Source organism: Theropithecus gelada, chromosome 5, assembly GCF_003255815.1.
Source record: "Theropithecus gelada isolate Dixy chromosome 5, Tgel_1.0, whole genome shotgun sequence".
Taxonomy (NCBI): domain Eukaryota; kingdom Metazoa; phylum Chordata; class Mammalia; order Primates; family Cercopithecidae; genus Theropithecus; species Theropithecus gelada.
The window spans coordinates 55,905,486-55,921,115 of record NC_037672.1 but is presented as its reverse complement, the minus strand read 5'-3'; the positions used below and the strand labels follow the sequence as shown (position 1 = coordinate 55,921,115).

Sequence of the window (15,630 nt, the reverse complement as noted above, 5' to 3'; positions counted from 1 at the left end):
AGGACACAGAACAGGTTTTTAAAAAGAGATGACTTATTCAGCTTTAGAAATTTTGAGTTTGAAAATGTTTGAGCTATCCCTATTGAGAGTTCTACTGGGCACCCAGAAATCCAATGCTGGAAATTATAGCAATAGCCCAAATTGAGATACAAACCTGAAAATAATTAATATGTAGTGAAATTAAGTGGAGTCTAGTAGAGTAACTGTATCGGGTTAAGTAAAAACGGAGCTGAGGACAGAACCCAGATAACTATTAAAGAGTGTAGTAGTTAGCATAGTCAAGAAAGAGACTGAGAAGGGCATTGAGAGGCAAAAATCATGTAACATGTGAAGTGTCAGGAAGAAGAAGGAGACTGACAGTTTTAAAGGGAGACAAGAAGTAATACAAAGAACAAATTTGGCTGTCAATGATTTGGCAACTAGGAAGTTATTGGTGACCGTGGAAAAAGCCATTTTATTGTTATAACTGGGTCAGATATCAAATTGCAAAAGTTAGAAAGTGGATCGAAAATGATGAAAAGGAGACAGAGTCACATACTTCACTGGGAATTGAGGAGCAAAGAGAATATGTAGTTACAGGGCACAGAGTCGAAGAAGGTTTAGATTCATCTTTGCTTATTTATTTTCAGGAAGAATGAAATATGAATGTATTTATAGCATCACAGTCACTCACTTCACAGGCAGCCTCTAGCTATTGGGTCTATAAATCACATGTAAAGGGGGACCCTCTCAAACCCTGAAGGCTGTGGCAGTTTCTCTCTTGCTTGTTCCACTGGAAACAACCACCTACCAGTATAATCAATTCACCTGTGTGATTTACTTTCTCAATCCAGTGAAAAGTCACATCCTGGGTGATGTTTTATGACATATCAATGTACTTTCACATGGAGGAGAGGTAGGCATGATATTCATCGCCGCCCACAAATACTGGGGACGGTTTTGTCAGAGTGTGTGAAAACTTGCTGGGAGTTTAAGTGGACATGGCTGGAACTGTTGGCGTGACCCACATCCCAGGGAGTATTGTTAATAATCTACTAGTCACTGTGTCCTTTCTTCATGCTGTTAGCTGGGGGTAGCACATGACCTTTGTGCTTTTGTGTTAATTTTAAAATTTGAAGTTTCACTGCTCCCTCAAGAAAATTTTTAAATAAATCTGGTTTTTTTTTAATGATTTTTTCCCATCAATAGCTTTCCTCCCAAGGAACATTCTTATGCAGAAGGGCAACCTACATCTACCATTTTAAGCCAGAAATATTTGGCACACTCTATTTCCAGTGCTACAGAATGGGGAGTATACGTCTATTAAAATTCTTTACTCATTCTTTGCAAGACCAGTTCTACAGCAGAAAACTCATTTTCCGACAGGAATTTTAAACCATATATACATGTTGCCTACATGCTTTAAAACTTTTTTACATATTATACTGCTATATTAAAGGCATCAGCTTTTTAAAAAGGAAATTGCTTTGGGGGACAGCATGCTCATTGAAGCTCCAGAGTATTTTCCTTCTCTTTTTTTTCCTGACCTCCCCCAACTCCCAATTTACATTTTCTCAGCACAAATCATTGATCCTAATGTGATGGGAGGAATTGAGGTCAGAAAGCTAATAAATGGCAGGTGTCTTCCTCCATTGCTGTTTTCAGCCATTGTGCATACTACACAGTATTGTGTAATAGACACTGAGTGGCTCTGATATCCCACTGCCTCAAACAAGCCTTAGCTCCACCATTTACTGCTGTGTGACATTTGGCAAGTTACTTGACCTTTCTGTGCTTCAAGCGCCTCCTCCTTAAAGTGCAAGAAATGGTGGTGCCTGCCTCACAAGGTGTTATGAATTTTAAATGAGAGAAATGCAGGTAAACTGCTTGTAACGTGCCTGGCATATGTAAGTACAGCTTAGCTATTATCACTTTTTAAAAGCACAAAAAATGTACATGGTTTTACTCGGTTGTAGAATGTACTAATATTTTTAATTACTAGAAAATGAGGACTCATGATTGTGATTAAATAAATAGGAAAAGGACTGATATTCAGGAATGAGCAAAGATTTTAAAGCTAAATAAATCTGAATGTGGACTTCCATTCTGCCACTTGGTGCTCTGTAACTAACCTTAGACAGATTGTTTCATCTCTCTGAGCCCAAAGTTTCCGAGTGAAAAAGAGAGAATGATAGTTACCTTACGTGTTTCTTATAAAGATGAGAGAATATTGTGAGGGACTCAGAGTATAATAAATACTTAATGAATTTAAGTTTCTTGCTATAGTTTTAAATTCTTATTTTATTATAAAGGCAAACCTGCATGCACAAGAAAGTAAAAAGGAAACCAAATACACGTCTAAAGCAAAACACCCCTTTCTTTATTGCTTCCTTGAGTTGTTGGGAAAAGAAAAAAAATCCTGAAAGCTTTGAGAAAAGAATGTTTGACTGTTTTTCATTACTGTATAAACCCGAATTTTGGAAGTTTTGTTCATGTTTGTAGCACACAGAGTCATTGAATTGCAACATCTTTAGTAGATTTTCTGTTGGATTTGGAGAGAACCCTTAGGTAATATATTTATCAATCCAAAGCAAAAATCCAAAGTAAAAAAAAAAAAAAATCACACATACATAAAATTTATTTCCAAATGTCAACATATTATTTTCTTAAATGATCTGTAAGTCTTCTAAAAGGCTATTTACTTAATTTTGGCAGGATATAGTTCAAACAGTAGAGGCAAATAAGCATGACGTTTGTTTTCAAAGCTCTCCACAGGAAGGGTCTATATTCTCCAACATAGCCAATTTGTAAACCTTATTATTAAAACACTAGAATATCTCCAAAAATTGTTATTACCATTGAATGGATTAGAATTTTGTTTTGCTGAAGGAATAGAAAACTGGCTAAAACGCACATCAGCTTGTTTTTCTCACATTAAAAGCTATCTGGACAAAGGTGCAGCCAGTATTGGATCAGTAGTTCAATAAATTCAGCCTTAGCATGTCTGTTAATCTTTTAGCCTTTCCCTTGTGATTGTTGCCTAATGGACAAAAGATGACTATAACAAGAGCCAGTATCATGCCCAAGTTGAAGACAGGCAAAAGGAGTGATTGACAATTACAAATGCTTTTCCTTTTCATCAAGAAGAGCAAGTCTTCCTAAAGGCTACAAGAAGACTTATTGACCAGGACTGTGGCACGTGACCACCCCTCTGCAAGGGAAGTGGAAGAAGTATTTAATTATCCAGCTTCTATAATGGAAATGTCAAGGGAGAATGGGGATGTCAGTGTCTGTTGGAGTTGGTGAATAATGTTTGATACACGATTATCAAGGAACTATTTGTTCTAAAGTCTACCAACCTCGCTAACTAGACCTGTTGTCTGCTCTAATCTTTACTGCCCTTAGAAAACACTATTTCTAATTCTGCTTTATACACTTGAATATTGACATTAGGTTACTCAACATTATTTCCTAAATGGAATATATGTATTTCATTAGTGCTAAATTTTATACTAGTTGTAGAATAGTTGTGTTTCCTGTTATCGTTTCTACCTGAGCTAAGAATATTTTCTTCGGTAACAATTCTTTATTGCTTGAAATGTGACAGTTTTGCACTAATGAATCCATAAAGACGTTATGTTACAGGTGGGGGGGCAAAGCATCTGTTGGTATGATCAAATCCTTAACCTAATGGCTGTTAAATAATTCCCCACACATTCTGAAGTCTTACCTAATTTCAACATGCACCACTTACTTTTCTTCCTCTTTTATGAAACTCCTTAGACCATTACAATAATTTCATGACATTCATTCCATCTGGGAACATTGGAGTCACATTTGCTTTGGCTGTTTTACCCCCCTTTCTCATAGGTTGGTAATTTTTACCAAGCTACTACCTAATATTAATATATTTCAAAAATATCATCTCTTAATTAGTGAAGTCCTGAGGATGAAATAGTGGCTGTTTTTGGCCCAGGTGTATACACCAAGGAATGTATGGTTTGTAGTATTGCAAAATCATTAATAAATCTAACTAAAACTTGGCCTGCTTTTTACTGCCACCATGTACTGCCAATTCTAAACAATGTACTTGATAAAATACCCTACCTGTTAGGGCAAGTCACTATGAGCCCACCTCTCCATTTTTAGTATGCTCTGCTTTGTAAATTTCAATTTTTCACTTTCAAATAAGTTAATAGTTTAAGACATGCAAACAGTGTCTGAAATATTTTGTATGTGAGAAAATTCAGGGTTTCTTTTCCTGGTTTTATCACCTTGATTACAGTCATGGCATCACAACTTGAGTAAAAACAAAAGGGGAAAAAAGAAATAGGATTTAAGTGCAAATTGGACATAAATATAAAACCGTAATAAAGGTAGAATTTGACTATTTTCTGCAGCATATTTCTGCTTTTAAGCTATTGAATACCATTTCTTTCCTAAAAGGGAAAAAAAAAAATGAAAACCCCAAACTCAAGTTACATTTATTACAGTTTTTCTTATTTCAAAATGGATATCTCAAACTCTGTATTTCTATTTTGGTTTTGGGCTAAACATAGAATACAAGAAAGGAGCAGCATAAGGTAAATTCATACCATTTGAGGAATTGTATATAATGAATTCGATTGTATAATAATGTGGAATACTGAATGTTAAGTGCTTGCTAGCATTCCAATCTTTGTTTTTCTGTTATATTGAATTAAAACAACAACAACAACAAAGTAGGAAGAGATAAATTTTTCAAGTTCACTGTGATCCTTTACTTTTTTAGGCATTTTTGGACAGAAACTGGAGGATACTGTTCGTTATGAGAAGAGATACGGAAACCGTCTGGCTCCGATGTTGGTGGAGCAGTGCGTGGACTTTATCCGACAAAGGGGGCTGAAAGAAGAGGGACTCTTTCGACTGCCAGGCCAGGCTAATCTTGTTAAGGAGCTCCAAGATGCCTTTGACTGTGGGGAGAAGCCATCATTTGACAGGTAGAGTCACAATTTTACTAACCATCTTTACTGAGAAATTCAGACTGAACTGACAGGATGCAGTGAGCTGAGGAGGCATAACCTTGATTGATGTGTCAACAGTTTGCAACATAGATTATTTGCCTGCAGGAGTTTGCATTGTTTCTATTAAGTTACAAAGTCAAAAATTTGGCACCTTAGATATTTTTCTCTTCCATACTTTCCATCTTAAAACATTCTTTTTTGTTCTTTTTCTTTGGTACTAAAGTAAAACTGTATTAAACTTTTGCACTGGAAAAAGTGAACTTATAAAATAGGATTCTTCTCTCTTAATTTTTTTAAATTCTTTCCATTAAGGATCAATAAAAGTATTATGAGTAGAGATTGAAATATTTGCAATGTAATTTAAAATAAGTATTCAATAATAACAAAAGCATTATATTTTTAAATATATAACTCTACTTTAATCTAGAATAGTTTTACAGGGAAACAAGGAGAAGTACAGCATGGTGAAAATAAAAGAATAATGGCAGCCCCAGAAAAGAAAATATAAAGCATTCCTAACTCCACAAATTAAGAGTTAATCATGGCTAATATTTTGTGAATTATCTTCTTCTCTTTACTTTTTAAAAGCTTAGTAGAAAAAGTAAAATTTCATCTTAATATTATCAACATTATATACCAAAAATGTTTCCATATAGTTGAAAAATATATAATAGTTGAAAAATATCCATTTATTCTAATATATTTTAATTTAACATTTTATCATTAACAACTTCTGTAAGTCTCTTTTTAAATATCTAATATTTCACTCTACAGGTATATTATTCATAACTATTTCAATATTGTTGGACATTTACATTACGACATTTTCATTATTATAAATACTATTGTAGTGGATATACATTTGCATAAATGCTTTCTATTTTTGGATTACTTAGGATAAATTCTCAGCATTGGAATTTTTGGATAAGAGTAATCCTGATACTTGAAAATTAAAAATAGCCTACTGTCTTAGTCCATTCAGGCTGTCATAACAAAATATCATAAATGGAGTGGTTTATAAACAAAATTTATTTCTGAAAATTCTGGATTCTGAAAATTCAGTCAAGGCACTGGCAAATCCGTGTCTGATGAGAACTTGATATCAGTTCATAGATGGTACCTTTTCACTGTGCCCTCAGATGCTGGAAAGTACAGGGCAGCTCTCTCTGGGGCCTCCTTTTTTTAATTTTATTAGACTTTAAGTTCTGGGATACACGTGCAGAACATGCAGGTTTGTTACATAGGTATACAGGTGCCGTGGTGGTTTGCTGCACCCATCAACCTGTCATCTACATTGGGTATTTCTCCTAATGTTATCCCTCTCCTTGCCCCCGCACCCCCCAACAGGCCCTGGTGTGTGATGTTCCCCTCCCTGTGTCCATGTGTTCTCATTGCACAACTCCCACTTATGAGTGAGAACATGCGGTGTTTGGTTTTCTGTTCTGCTGTTAGTTTGCTGAGAATGACGGTTTCCAGCTTCATTCATGTCGCTGCAAAGGAAATGGACTCATCCTTTTTTATGGCTGCATAGTATTCCATGGTGTACATGTGCCACATTTTCTTAATCCAGTCTATCATTGATGGGCATTTGGGTTGGTTCCAAGTCTTTGCTATTGTGAACAGTGCTGCAATAAACATACGTGTGCATGTCTTTATAGGAGAATGATTTATAATGCTTTAGGTATATACCCAGTAATGGGATTGCTGGGTCAAATAGTATTTCTGGTTCTAGATGCTTGAGGAATCACCACACGGTCTTCCACAATGGTTGAGCTAATTTACATACCCACCAACAGTGTAAAAGTGTTCCTATTTCTCTGCATCCTCTCCAGCACCTCTTGTTTCCTGACTTTTTAATGATCGTCATTCTAACTGGCATGAGATGGTATCTCCTTGTGATTTTGATTTGCATTTCTTTAATGACCAGTGATGATGAGCTTTTTTTCATATGTTTGTTGGCCGCATAAATGTCTTCTTTTGAGAAGTGTCTGTTCATTTCCTTCACCCACTTTTTGATGGGATTATTTGTTTTCTTCTTGTAAATTTGTTTACGTTCCTTGTAGATTCTGGATATTAGCCCTTTGTCAGATGGATAGATTGCAAAAATTTTCCCCCATTCTGTAGGTTTCCTGTTCACTCTGATGATAGTTTCTTTTGCTGTGCAGAAGCTCTTTAGTTTAATTAGATCCCATTTGTCAAATTTGGGTTTTGTTGCCATTGCTCTGGTGTTTTAGTCATGAAGTCTTTGTCTGAGGCCTCTTTTTAAAAAAATGTCTAAACACAAATTCAATGAGTTGTAGATACAAACCCAACTTGTGACCGTGGGTAATAACAAAGCAGAGTTTAGTTATAATTATGAAAATCATGAAATCAGAATGCAAAAGAAAGCCTTTATAAAGATGAACTTTATGAATGATGACATGAATATCATCATTAAAGATGGCTTAGTTTTCTTTTTTTCTTCTTTTTTTTTTTTTGAGATGGAGTTTCGCTCTTGTTGCCCAGGCTGGAGTGCAATGGCACGATCTCGGCTCACCACAACCTCCACCTCCTGGATTCAAGCGATTCTCCTGCCTCAGCCTCCTGAGTAGCTGGGATTACAGGCATGTGCCAACATGCCTGGCTAATTTTGTATTTTTAGTAGAGATGGGGTTTCTCCATGTTGGTCAGGCTGGTCTCGAACGGCCAAGCTCAGGTGATCCACCCGACTCAGCCTCCCAAAGTGCTGGGATTACAGGCGTGAGCCACCGTGCCTGACCTTTTTCTTTTTTTGAAACAGAGTCTTGCTCTGTTGCCACACACTGGAGTGCAATAGCATGATCTCAGATCACTGCAACCTCCACCTCACTGGTTCAAGCCATTCTCCTGCCTCAGCCTCCCGAGTAGCTGGAATTATAGGCATGTGCCACTATGCCTGGCCATTTTTTGTATTTTTTTTTTGTTGAGATGCGGTTTCACCATGTTGGCCAGGCTGGTCTCAAGGCCTAGGTTTCTATATGTCTCAAGGTGTGCTTTGTATTTAGAATAAATAGTGCAACGAGTGTAAATAACAAACAAAATAGCATTACATATGAAAAGGGCTGGGCACGGTGGCTTGTGCCTGTAATCTCAGCATTTGGGGAGGCTGAGGTGGGAGGATCACAAGGTCAGGAGTTTGGGAGGCCGAGGTGGGAGGATCACGAGGTCAGGAGTTCGAAACCAGCCTGGCCAACATGGTGAAACCCTGTCTCTACTAAAAATACAAAAATTAGTCAGGCGTGATGGCACATGCCTGTAATCCCAGCTTCTCAGGAAGCTGAGGCAGGAGAATCTCTTGAATCTGGGAGGCAGAGGTTGCAGTGAGCTGAGATCAGGCCACTGCACTCCAGCCTGGGCAACAGGGTGAGACTTCATCTCAAAAAAAAAAAAAAATTATAGATGAAAAGAAACATTTTTAAAATTACTAGAGACCTTAATATTTAAAATAAACGTATAATTTGTCATTTTCCTTTATAAAGTAAAAAATAATTTACTATTCTGTATTAGTCTGTTTTCATGCTGCTGACAAAGGCATACCTGAGACTGGGTAATTTATATAGGATAAAGGTTTAATTAATAACTTACAGTTCCACGTGGCTGGGGAGGCCTCACAATCATGGCAGAAGGCAAGGAGGATCAAGTCGCATCTTATGTGGATGTTGGCAGGCAAAAAGAGGGAGCTTATGCAAGGAAAACTCTTGTTTCTAAAACCATCAAATCTTATGAGACTCATTCACTATCATGAGAACAGCCTGGGAAAGACCTGCCCCATGATTCAGTCACCTCCCACCAGGGTCCTCCCATGACACGTGGGAATTGTGGGAATTACAATTCAAGATGAGATCTGGGACACAGCCAAACCATATCCTATTCCTTCATTTTTAAGGTTTTATTTTTATTTATTTATTTTATTTTTATTATTATAAATATATGTCTTCTGTTTTACTTTTTTCAATTTTTATTTTAGAATTGCATGCAGGTTTGTTACAAAGGTATACTGTATGATGCTGAGGTTTGGAGCATGAATGAATCCGTAACCCAAGTAGTGAGCATAGTATGCCAATAGGTAGTTTATTTCAACCCTTAGCACCCTCTCTCCCACTCCTCTCTTGTATTCCCCAGTATCTGTTGTTCCCATTTTTATGTCCATGTTTACCCAATTTTTAGTTCCCACTTATAAGTGAGAACATGGGGTATTTGGTTTTCTGTTTCTTCATTAGTTCACTTAAGATAATGGTTTCCAGCTGCATCTATGTTGGAGCAGAGGACATTATTTCATTCTTTTTGATGATTGCATAGTATTCCATGGTATATATGTACCACTTTTGCTTTATCCAGTCCACCATTGATGGGCACTTGGGTTGATTTCATGTCTTTACTATTGTGAATAGCACTGAAATGAACACATAGGTATATGTGTCTTTTTGGTAGAATAATTTATTTTTCTTTGGATATATACCTACTAGTGGGACTGCTGGGTTGAATAGTAAGTTCAGCTATCACTTCATTGAGAAATCTCCAAATTGCTCTCCACAGTGGCTGAACTGATTTACATTCCCATTAACTGATTAAGTGTTCCCTTTTCTCCTTGGCCTCACCAACACCGGTTTTTTGTTTTGTTTTGTTTTGTTTTTTGGCTTTTTAACAAAAGCTGATTACTGTGAGATGATATTTCATTGTGGTTTTGATTTACATTTCTCTGATTGGTGATGATGAGGATTTTTTCATATGTTAGTTGGCATCTTGTATATCTTCTTTTAAGAAGTATCTATCTTATATGTCTTCTTTTAAGAAGTATCTGTTCATGTGCTTTGCCCCTTTTTTTAATGGTTTATTTGTTTTTTGTTTTTTGTTTTTTTGTTTTGTTTTGTTTTGTTTATTTTGCTTGTTGATTTGTTTACGTTCCTTATAGATTCTGGATATTAGACCTTTGACAGATGCACAGTTTGTGAATATTTTATCCCTTTCTGTAGGTTGTCTGTTTACTCCCTTGATAGTTTCTTTTGCTGTGTAGAAGTTCTCCAGTTTAATTAGGTCTCATTTGTCAATTTTTTTTTGTTGCAATTGCTTTTGAAGACTTGGCCATACATTTTTTGCCAAGGTCTGGGACGTCTTTTATAAGATCATTAATCATATTCATGAAGGCAGAGCCTTGATCGCCTCCCAAAGGCTCCACCTCCTAATATAATCACAGTGGTGATCAAGTGTCAACATATGAATTTGGGGGAACACAAGCATTCAGACCATAGTACATGCTAAGTGTTGTTTCTCTGTGAAAGTGTAGAATTAGTACATGGATAGACACATGGTGAGTATGCAAACTGTTGTAGTCTTTGTAAAGCAATTTGGTAATATATTTCAGGAGCATTCATGCAGGCAATTCCAATCCCAGAAAAAGATCAGATATGTAGAGCAAACATAAGTGCAAAGTTGTTTATTACAAATAGTGTAGCAATAAAAACTGAACACCAGTTTATTATCTCCCTGTGAGTGTGGTTATCAAATAATGGTACATTCATATAAGAAAATATTACACAGTTTTAACATTTGAGGACAATTTTAATTACATAATGATAAATGGAAAAATAAAACAGGATCAATTAATTGATTAAAGCCCTGTCTTTTACAAAGAGTATTACAAATAGTTTATAAGGATTCATAAATTTACTCCGAGAGAGAAAATATAGGTGGAGGTACAGAAATGAATTCAGAACAAGGATCACAGAACAAATTTCAAGACTGCAAATATACTTTTTGCTGAGGAGCCACATCTCTTATTCTATACTTTAAAAAGAAAATCAGATCAATAGTTATATAGGTCAGTCCCACCCACAGCATATAAACAATGACTTATGCAGGAGAAATGTTCATTTTTAGTGCCAAAATTAGCAAGAAATATGTCAGTAGGATCCTCATAATAGACTATTGTGTAATGGGATAAGCAACATCCTCTACAAAGAACTTCATGAGACAATAATGAGTTTCAGTGCCCTCTTTTAATATTTATATATGGCTAATTATATGACATTGACATTATTACAAAACATATTTATTAAAATTGTTTTTCCATGGGCATTTATAATTTGGTTCTTATAGCAGATTTTTGCTAATGTAGGGGAATTGAGGAATATTTTCTATATTTTAGGATACCTGTAAGAACAGATGTGCCCTGTGAGCAGTTATCTCCAAATCAAGTTCTTGATAACCATTGGCTGACAATAAAATATCGTCCAAAGTTTATAAAATGTGACCCTACTTATCCCTTTATAAAATGTATGCATTTTTGCATAAAACATACCAATGTATAAACAGACTGAAGAAATCATTAAAAAAGATTTCTATTGCCAAAAGACTCTATGAGGTGCTGGGTCTTTCAGAAGTCTTAACAGGAGTGTTATACTCACACCCATCATTTGATTTTTTTCCTTTAAGCTATGTTTTCCTGTCAGCACCCTTGATTTCCTATGGCCATTTCCTACATTGAGACTCTTTGACCAGTTAGTCTTAGGGCTGATGGAGTTTCTCAAAATTCTACAAAATGAAACAGTTTCTTTTTTAGGTCACGTTGCTCTTGCACTACCTTAACATATGCACAAATAAAAGAAGCCAATTAATACATTCAGCATTTGGCCTGAAAACCTGCTTGGCCAGGGCCACAAGTTCACCAGGAATGTTCTCTATGTTCCAAGTTACTGCAGTCGATAGTCTTGTTAATTTTTCCAGCACTGTTTAATAAGCATTTACCTTTCTCTAGCCTCTAATAGCAATTATTTTCACTGTTCGCCAAGCTCTTAGTAATAGTTTCCTCACTGGCTGTGCAGACTCTGCCTGGTTCCAATGCCAATACCCAAACCATATTTTAGGTTTTTGTTGCAGCAGCACCCAATTTCTAGTACCAATGACTGTTTGAGGTATCTATTGCTTCATACCAAACCAATCCAAATGTTTTTAGTTTAAAACAACCTTTTCAGATTCTGCACGTGGGCAGTGCTCGGCAGAAAGGCTCTGTCTCTGTTCCACTTGGTATTGGATGCTGCAATTTAGGGCAGCTACCGTATCCTAGAGAATTTCACTGACAAAACAGGTGCCTAAGTTGGGTTGAGTAGAATAGCCGATGGCTGATTGAGTCTCTTGCTTTCTCTTCTCAGTCTTGTATCCTTCAGGGCTCCTCCCTATAGCTGATGGTTGAAACTCTTTACACCGTGGCTCAGGACTGAAAGATAGTAAGGGTGGAAGCTACAAGACCTTTAAGGGGTAGGCCCAGAACTGATGCGATGTCACATCCACTGCATACGCTTCATCAATGGCAAATCACGAGACCCAATCAGCTTAAAAAGGAGAGAAAGCTGACTCTACTTCTTGATAGAAGTAATGTTATGGGTATATAAGGATGAGAGAAATTATCAACAGTCACCTTTGTGAACAATCTACCTTATTCATTCATTCAACAAATAATTTAGGAATGTTAACTATGTCTTAGACACTGTTCTAGATGAAAGAGACAAGGTACATTCTCTTCTGGGGTTTGCATTACGAGTCATAGGCAGATAAACAATAAACAGCAAATATATAAATAATTTTGAAAAGTAATGAGGGTGACATGCTAATATGCTAGTGAGTAAAGTGGTGGAGATACCTCGTCTCCCTCCTGAGGACATAACATTTGAGCTGGGACTTGAATGACAAGAGGCCTGTTTACCTACCCTATAGTGGAGGTATAACAGGCATGTTGCAGGTAGAGGAAAAGCAAGTGCAAAGTCCTAGAGATAGGAACAGCTTAGCTTGCTTGAAGAACATAAAGAAGGCCATTGGGTGGGCCAGACGTAGTGGCTTATGCCTATAATCCCAGCACTTTGGGAGGCCTAAGTGGGAGGATCCCTTAAGGCTAGGAGTTCCAGACCTGACTGGACAATAAAGTGAGACTGTCTCTACAAGAAAAAATCAAATTAAAAAATTAGCTGTCTGTGGTGGTGCACACCAGTAATTCTAGCAACTTAGGAGGCTGAGGCAGGAGGATCACTTGAGCCCAGGAGTTTGAGGCTGCAATGAGTTATGATCATATTGCTGACACTTCAGCCTGGTTGGCAGAGCAAGACCCTGTCTCTAAAAAATTTTTTTTTTAAATTAAATTTAAAGAAAGGAGGTCACTATGACAGGAATGCAGTGAGTGATGATGAATAGTTGATGAAGGTTGATTCTGTATGGCCTGGCAGATTATAATAATTTCTTTTTCTTTTACTTTTTCTTTTCTTTTTTTAAATTTTTTAATTTTAATTTTTATTTTTTTGACAGAGTCTCCCTCTATCACCCAGAATGGAGTGCAGTGGCACAATCTCAGCTCACTGCAACTTCTGTCTCCTGGGTTCAAGCAATTCTCCTGCCTCAGCCTCCCAAGTGACTGAGATTACAGGTGCATGCCACCACACCTGGCTAATTTTTGTATTTTTTTTAGTGAAGACAGGGATTCTCCATGTTGGCTAGGCTGGTCTCGAACTCCTGACCTCAAGTGATCCACCCGCTTCAGCCTCTCAAAGTGTTGGGGTTACAGGCGTGAACCACCATATCTGGCCTATAATAAGACATTTAGTTCTTATTCTAAGTGAAATGGAAATCTGTTAAAATATTTTTAGCAAGTAAATGAAATAATTTTATTTACATTTTAAAAAGGTCACTCTGGCAACTGAAATATCCTTTTGATAAATTGTCAAGCTTGAATCCCTTTGTCTCCAGTGACAGATATGCGAATTCCTGGATTCTGGTGATTAGAAGAAGGGGTTCCCAGATCCATGAATGGTGAGGTAATAAGAAGAGAGTAACATATTTGTGGCAAAATGTAATTGTGAGCTACATGGGGAGGGGAAAGAAAATCCGTAATTTCCCAGAGGCTGGTGAGGTTATTTTCAGAAACTTGTCCAAGCAGAATGTTCTGCCCCTATGTGGCTTCATAAAGTTAACTGGTTGTTTGATATTTCACATGGTCAAGTCCTAGCTCAGCTTTAGTCATTGGGATGTGGAGACAAACTGCCAGGGAACGTTCTTTAGTTCAAGTTTATCTCACCCAGGTTCTTTAATCCTTCCCCTGTTGTTTTCGATGTTTTGTACCCATCTGCCCTCTTCTGAAGAGCATCTGTGTTCTTAAATATGCCTGTGGTTTTGAAGCTATGGATTTGTCTGGGGTCCATAGCCTCAAAATGATAAAAATACAGACTGTGCATAATGTTTTGAATAGACATTAAGTTGTAAATACAGAAATGTTTCCTTGTGAAACATTTTAAAGAGTAAGAATGAATGAATATTTTCCCTGTTTATTCTAATAATGTTTATTTCTCACCAAAGAGTCAATAGGATTCAGGTTTTGTCTTTATTTGTTAAAATACGTTTATTAAAACCTAGAAAGAAGTTCCCACAGGTATTCTGCAAAGATAATCTCTAGTCACTGACATTGTATCTCTAATGGTAAGTGCTGAAATTTAATTTTTAAAGTGAACTTTGAAGATAACATTTTAAAATATCATAAAGTTATTAAGTTTAATTTGAATATTATTTAATACCATAAAATTATTAAGTTTAATCTGAATGTTATTAAAGTTATATTTTGATTATAACATTTTATGTACAATTTAGAATATGGAAGAATACAAGAAGGAAATATGAATATTTTAAAATTCAACACTCCATAGAGCTCTTGCTATACATAGCAGATAAATAAATAGATAAGCAGAGATTTAGATGTGTCAAAATTCAGCTATGTATAAAAGGTATCGGAATCATACAGCTTTTACATCTTGTCTTTTCTCCTTCACATTAAATCATGGACATTTTCCCATGTCATTAAGTAGTTTTCACTATGTGTGATCTTAAGGACTATATAATGTGTGATCTTAAGGACCATATAATAATTCATCGTATCAGTGCATTGATTTCTTTAATTCTGGCCCTTTTGTTTTCAATGTTTTGCACATATCTGTCCGCAACTGAAGAGCATGTATTCATACATCTGCCTGTGCTTTGGAAGCTATGGATCTATTTGGGATTTGGAAGATAATGTTTCACCTTTGAATGAGAAGAAAACACTTTGTCCTGTGTGAGGGAAAAAAAGAAAAGATGGTGTGAGAAAAAGACATTTGAGATTCATATGCTGTGGGAATTTAGAGTAGTTGTGAGTGCATGGATGAGCCTTTATTAAGCCATGGACTTTCTGCTCTTCTTTAATTATACTGTATGCTCTTTTTTCCAGTTCTTAAGTTCAAGTTTGAGACTTTTATATAGGCATGACTCATTGTTCCTACAGTTATGACGTACTCCCACATACTCCTTGGGCAGTGAATTTTGTGAGAAAGGGCATTCTCATTGACCTGAAAGATGTTGTATTCTTTCAGTTCCTGTCAACTGTAAAAGCAAACAAACAAAAGAAAACAGATATCATAGTTTCTAACCATTCTTGTCTTTATTATTTCTATTTAGGAAGGATAACAAGTTAAAACATAACTTTTTATATTAAACTTCCAAGTTGTGAGGGGACAAAAATGAAATCTAGAATGTGTAAAATCAAATTAGATACTGAATGTTATTTTGTTACCAAAGTCCTCCAGATGGTATCAGCCGTTCAAGAAGACACATTTTGGAAGCG

The 15,630-nt window shown here is 36.3% G+C and overlaps 1 protein-coding gene across 5 annotated transcripts in view; it reads left to right on the top strand.

Annotated features, from left to right (window-relative positions):
• ARHGAP24 (Rho GTPase activating protein 24) overlaps positions 1–15,630 on the top strand; it is a 516,458-nt gene that overhangs the window by 454,746 nt on the left and 46,082 nt on the right. For 4 of the 5 annotated variants that reach the window (XM_025386128.1, XM_025386131.1, XM_025386129.1 and 1 more), the window contains one exon: positions 4,751–4,958. The exons of the other annotated variant lie outside the window; for it this stretch is intronic. In XM_025386128.1, coding sequence (XP_025241913.1) covers positions 4,751–4,958 — 208 coding nt within the window. The remainder of the gene's footprint in view (positions 1–4,750; positions 4,959–15,630) is intronic. 5 annotated transcript variants of the gene reach the window in all.